The sequence below is a fragment of the Tachypleus tridentatus genome, chromosome 7, assembly GCF_004210375.1.
Source record: "Tachypleus tridentatus isolate NWPU-2018 chromosome 7, ASM421037v1, whole genome shotgun sequence".
NCBI classification, from domain to species: domain Eukaryota; kingdom Metazoa; phylum Arthropoda; class Merostomata; order Xiphosura; family Limulidae; genus Tachypleus; species Tachypleus tridentatus.
This window is the reverse complement of record NC_134831.1, coordinates 36,230,972-36,237,889: the sequence shown is the minus strand read 5'-3', so window position 1 is coordinate 36,237,889 and position 6,918 is coordinate 36,230,972. Positions and strand designations below refer to the sequence as shown.

Below are 6,918 nucleotides of genomic sequence, written 5' to 3'. Positions count from 1 at the left end.
TTTAGAATTAATTTTGAAATTGTCATTGGGCTATTTAGAAATGCCTAATTTAATATAATATAGTAGTTACATTATTGTAACAGGTGCTTGTCACACTTATGATAATAAGAACAATATCACAATCACAGTTTAGCCTATATGAATAAAGTGAACTTATGAAAAAAACCAGCCTTTCTGTGAAGGTCAACTGCAATTTAGACATTTTGTTTTGGTGCTACTATGGCCTTTCAATATCCAGGCCGCGGGTTTGCTTTGTTCGAGCGCGCGATACCCGCCTCGAACGCCTTAAGCGTATGATCACCGAGCCGCTGACCATGGTCTACGCACTACTTACGGCTAACGATCGGCTCAGTCCGATCGAGATCCAGATGCCAGCCGCACGCCACACACCCCGCTCACTCCCATTAGCTGTCCACAGTTTTACAACATGTCCTATCAAAGCTGTGTTTGTGTTCCCTAATTAGCCCTGTAATTTTACATTATCACTACCCTATAATTAAGTACTTGTGCTATATGGTTAAAGATAAACACTTTCTCTAACAGTATTTCGCGGATATGTTCTGGAATTTTATGTGCTATTAATATAATTTGGTGATTTCAATGCCGCAGAGCAGTTGTTCGTTATTTTGAACTATGTTTAGTTGTTATTTGTTCCTTATTAATGAAATGACCCCATAGTATGTATGTTATATCTTTTTCCTTAGATTTCAATGTTTAAAATGAATATCTTTTGTAAGTCCTAATGCCAATATAAGGAGAGAAATTCCCATTCTTTTCATATAAACTAACACAACTTGGAAGTGAGAAGTGGTACCAGCAGTCAGCTGGCTCGGGTGGTCACTTTGACGTTCACATGCTCTGTATAAAAGTGAGTTATGTTTGTTTATGCATCTCTCGCTCTCTCAGGTACTCGGCCTCACACTGGAACACACACTCAGTTTGGATTAATAAAAGGAAATCAAAATCAGCGACTCGTTTTCAAACAAGGACACCAACACACAAGACAAGAGTCAACACGCATCACCCACCAAAACATAAACTGGTCATATTACACATAGGGTTGATTATGCAACACTACCTGCTACCCAAGAAGAGGCAGCAAGTAGATGGTCCTACAAACACATGTGGTGCAAGTGAGGACAGTGGTGATCGTGATGGTGAGAATGCAGACACGACTATTGCAGGACCCCAGCCGCAAGAGGGTATCACTCACACCTAGGGTGAAAAACTACCACCAGGACCCAAGGACCTGAGCCAGCTTCCAGATAGTGGTCCTACCTGTCCAGACTTGAAAAGATACCTGGCTACAGAATACAGCAGCCAGTCAAGGTCATTCAAAAAGAATTGGCGTGATCAGCACTCGTGGTTGAAGTACTCTATGACCCAAGATGCTGCATTCTGCTTTGCATGTCGTCTTTTCAGTCGCACACACTTTAGTAAAGCTGAGAGGTCCTTCACCCATGAAGGAGATCACATCACTGAAGTCCCATGATAACTCTGCAGGATACAAGTTTGCCATGCAAGTTTGGACAGAGTTTAAATTGCAGAAAACAAAGGGTGCTAGGATCCAACATGCTTTCAATACAAACCATGCTGAAACTGTGGAGGAAAACCGACATGACATAAGAGCCGTAATAGATGCACTGCTCTACACAGTCTGCCAGAATGAAGCCCAGAGAGGTCACAGGGAAGGTAGTCAGTCAGATAACAAGGGCAATTTCCTGGAACTTCTTGACATGATTTCCAGGTATGATGAAATCGTGAAGAAGAAGCTGAGTGGTCCTGGTAATGCCAAGTACATGCACCATGATATCCAAAACGAACTGCTTGATATCATAGCTGGAATGATCAGGAAGGATATCAGTAAAGAGGTCATGGAAGCTGAGCATTTTGCTCTGATGGTGGATGAAACAAAGGATGTGAACAAACAAGAACAGCTGTCCATTGTGGTAAGGTACCTCCACCAACAGAGCCTTCACGAGGAGTTCTTGGACTTCACAGCTGCTGAGGGTCTGGATGCAGATTTATTGTTTAAGAAAATCATGGAGACTCTGGCTAAATGTGGTATTGACCATAATGCCTGCTTTGGCCAGTGCTATGATTGAGCTGCAGTCATGTCAGGGCGCATCAGTGGTGTACAGGAGAGGTTCAGGAGAGATGTCTCAGGCTGTGTATGTCCACTGTTATGCACACAGGTTCAAATTTGTGCTAGTTGATTGTGTGCACAAGGTCCAGGCTGCAACAGAGTTCTTTGTGACAATTCAGAAGCTGTACAAATTTTTCTCTACATCGGTTGTGCATGAAGAATTTCTGAAGGTACAGAAGGAGCTTGAACCCGTGAACCAGCACATAGAGTTGAAGCGACTGTCAGACACAAGATGGGCCTGCCAACATGCTGCTTGTCTGGCTGTGAAACGAACCCTTCCTGCCATTGTGACAACCCTAAAGTGTCTTGTGGATGGGGACAATGTCCACAGAGCCACTGAATCAAAGGGCCTGTGCATCCTCCTACATCAGCAGTTCGTAACCAGTCTAGTGGCCATGGAAAAACTACTGCTGATGACAAAACAGCTTTCAGACTACCTCCAGTCACCTAACCTGCAGCTGGCCTCTGCAGAGGACCTAGTACAATCTGTCATCTCTGATATCTCAGAAATGGAACTGAAGCAGCATGGAAAGACTTGAAAGAGTATGCTGAGGATATATATAAGAATGTGGGAATATGCACTGAGGCGGTGCATCAAGGTGGACAATGATCTGACACCTGGACGAATTCATAATCACACCTAGTACTGGCCAAAGAGATGAACCAACACTAGATGCCAGGAGACACACCTTCTATGCCATCATAGAGAGGATGCTCAACGAGCTGAATAGAAGATTTTCCTCTGATGCCTGCAGTCTTCTGATGGGTGCAACTGCATTGAACCCCAAACATTTCACATTTCTGGACAAGCAAGCACTCTAATCTTGGTTTTCTTTATTATTATGTATTACCTTGGGTGGAATTTAGGTGAGCTTCCTCTTTTTACATATACGCATATTTTCATAAACAGATTATTTCTAATTTGTAATAATGAATTATTAATCAGAGTATGAGCTTCCAATGAAAACTGCATTGAAAACGCAGTTCAAAATAGCACACCTTTCTGAAATGTACTTTGGTATTTACATTATTATAATTTACCATCTATACTTCATATTGATGGTATTTTGGGAAGCCCCTCCACAGTTTACCTCAGCTCCCCCAACGAAAAGATCCTGGCGCCACCACTGGTTGATAACTTTAGTGGTATAATTAAGAGCATTCTATGCAGGGTTTTGTTTATTTTTCACAGTCTTATGATTATATAGTTCAAAAGCTACTCTTTGTTTACTTCACTGGTGTCAGAGCATTGGATTAACAGGTACTCTCTAAATATATCATTGAGTTGGAATTATTACTTCATAGTTACAAAATTAATTACTGCATTTCTTTACCAGTGTACAAAAAACCAGTGAAAAGGAAGGAATAAATAATGGTTCACCTCTTGGAAATGATGGAAAGGATATCAGAAACAAAAGCAATTCGTTGATCAAGTCAAATATGACAAATAAAGAAATTATAGAAAAGTTAAGAACTGTTGATTCTGTGGAAGATCCCAATAAAAAGTATACCAAGGTAAAAAAATTGGTCATGGGTAAGTTTAAAATAATATATACCGCAGCTGCTTTTTCTCCTTTAAACTTAAAAATAAGTATGGTCAATTGAATAAGATAAGTGCACTTTTTGAATTGGGCAGAAGTCTAGGTCCAGAGTATGAACACATAAAATTTTGTGAAAGGTTGTAAAAGAATGATATTATAATTTAAATTTGTACTCAGTAGTAAAACATTAGAAATAAAACTTCGTTATTGGAACATAGTACTAATTTGAAATTAATTAGTAGGTATTATTTTACTTTTACTGTATCACTTGACCAGTCAGTTACTTGTTTTTAAACTATATGCTGACATTTTTTTTTAAATTCTCTTTGTAGGTTCACTAGTTGTTGTTTTTTTCATACATCTTTTTAGTTGATTGAATATATGACATAAAGCTGATCATTTTCTAAATTTTGCATAACAAATTATTTCTTTCTTCTTCAGATTCTTTTATACGAGGGCACAAAGTTCTGTATCATTATCCTGTTAAAATTCGAAGCAAGGGTTTATTAAATGTCATATACTGGTTAAATATGATACCTTGTCCATAATATTTTCAACTTTGTTAGTATTTCACTTCCTTCTTCTGTATAAGGATAAATAAAAATACTAGGGATGTAAACATGTTAGTACGCATGAGATGCGTATTACCCCCAAACTGAAATCTACCAGTTGATTTATTTTGCTGCTGTAATGATTTAGTTATTACATATCTTTATTTATTGCAGTGACGTTTTTCGTAACATTTTTTACACTATACGTGAAGCAAAGGAAAAATGTATGGGCTGGTTAACCAGTCTGTAAAATGATATTCTTGATGTATTGAAATATGATTAAAAACAGAAATATATATATATATACAAATGTTCGGCATTTGAAATACTTTGCCCTCTACTGATCTATCAAGGGGAAAAAAATTAGTTTCGAGTGGGCTGTCTGATTCGGCTCACCCAAATATAGCTAGTACGTTTTACATCTACAAAATTTTGCATTGGAATTGGAAAAATAACTATTTCAGTCCCAACAAAAATTGTTCCATAGTTCAGAAAGTTTTATAAATTATTGGATATTTCGATTTAAAGGGGTAAATTGGGAAATTATGAAGAATAAAATTACACTATAGAAAGATATCATTGCCATGTGAACTTTCAAAGTTTCTTGGACCACACACAGGGTTACAACGTTTATAGAGCAAAATAGACCATAGTATCATTGGTATTGTTACGTTTAAAAGCCTTTATTCACTACAGTAGAGCAATTCATGCGTCTAAGGTTAGCTGAATTACAGTATTAAATTACATAATTGCTGCATCTTGAATATAACAGCAGAATATAATTACTGTATATAGTTTAAACATGCAGTGTTACCACTTTAAAAAATATAAGGTTAGAGACATATAATGACAAATTAAATTTTGAAAGGCACAATAATTTTGTTGCAAGAAAACGGTAATGTCTTTGTATCAGGCAACCAACACACCACAGACTGTAATGATATTTTCTTTTATTGTTTCAGTGCTTCGGGAACTGTTTATAAGGCATTAAAAATAGATACTGAAATGGAAGTTGCTATTAAGCAAATAAATCTAACACAGAAATCGGAAAAGAAACGTTTCGTTATTGAACACCCAGGATTGTGGAAAAATAAACACCAAAACATAATGAATTATATATATGTAAAAACGGCTCGTTTGGGTTGAGAAAATTTTTTTACGTACAGGAGCAAACAACATTTCGACCTTCTTCGGTCATTGTCAGGTTCACAAAAATGAATTACTTTGATACTTATCTTGCAGGTGATGAACTCCAGGTAAGTTTTATTAGTGTTACGTATTATTTAATTCTGTTTTATTTATAATTTGACATGTTATGATGTATAAGTAAAGATACTGTCTTTATTCAGTTAAGTAGGTTAATTTTGAGCAACGTCATGTCATAAAATTGACATGAGTTTAAGAAAAGTTTTACATGCTAATTGGACAGGTCTGCTTTTTTCTTAATTGTGATTGTAAATAATAGTTCAGTGCAAGGATCGTAAGTTGCAGCCACTTTTTTTTTCGCTTCTGATACAGCAATTTTTAATTCATTCTATTTTATGTATATGTTTGAAATAACTATATTTGCATACTTGCTCCTACCAGCACAAGGTTTATCTGTAACATTCTTTAGTTTATGCTATTGCTTTGTTCATCTTCCACGTATGTTAGGATAACAAAGTTTCACGTATGGTTCTTGAAATCATTTAATACAGGAAAAGTTGAGTTCAACTATTAGAAGCTTACATGATACGCTCAAATACAGTGTATTAGGAAAAGCTATAAACATTGTTCAGTATGTAATACAATTAATATTAAATAATCAACTTCTTACATAGAATACAACCCCACTTAATTTTTTGTAACTGTTGGGAACCATATCATAGCTTTAGTCACCAATTACATAAAAGAATATACTTCAAAATCTTCTCAGTTAGATAAAGGAAAATTAGAAATCGAAAAAGTGACAAAGACATAGAAATGTGTTCAACACCCTTAAAACTGAATTTGATATATTTTTGTTTCTTCTATGAACCACACATCTTTATAAATAATATAAATCTAACTCTTAAAAAAAGCTAAAGAAGTGTTGTTTCTTTTTTGCCTACCTCATTAATAAATTGTTGGAAGAATTTTGGTATTAGTATTTTTTTAGATGTATGATAATTGACAGAATCCTAAATCAGGAAGTAAGAATTATTCTGTCTGATTAGTATGTATAATTTTATTGAAGAATAAAATGTAAGTAAAAATTTAAACTTTGTTTGTTTAGATTGTAATGGAGTATTTATCAGGTAGGTCTATGACTGATGTTGTGACCAAAGTTTATATGAATGAAAATGAAATATCATCAGTTTGTAGAAAAGTATGTTGGATTGATTATTCTCAATATATGTGTTTTACAGAAGAGATCTGGTGATTGTATTTTGCTTAAATCTATAGAATGATTATTTCATTTCCTTGCCAAAACTCTATCACCTAAGTAATAAAAATGGATGCTTTTACTAACTTTCACTTTAGAGTGATAAAGAATAATTTAAATAATATTTCAGCCAATAATAGTGTAATTCCATCTAAAATTGATGAGGTTACCATAATGTAAACTCTGGATAGTTACTTCTAGACTTGCAATAAGTTTCACCTCCAGTGCATTATAAGGAAACACATCTTCAACATGTCTACAAAATTTTTATTAAAT

At 35.4% G+C, this 6,918-nt stretch overlaps 1 protein-coding gene across 1 annotated transcript; it reads left to right on the top strand.

The window, feature by feature from the left end:
• The first annotated feature begins 1,066 nt into the window (after window positions 1-1,066).
• Window positions 1,067-2,685, top strand: LOC143257654 (zinc finger MYM-type protein 1-like). The gene is made up of 3 exons (XM_076516697.1): window positions 1,067-1,202; window positions 1,423-1,954; window positions 2,094-2,685. The coding sequence occupies exons 1-3, from the start codon at window positions 1,067-1,069 to the stop codon at window positions 2,683-2,685; spliced, it is 1,260 nt and encodes a 419-aa protein (XP_076372812.1).
• Window positions 2,686-6,918: the final 4,233 nt, after the last annotated feature.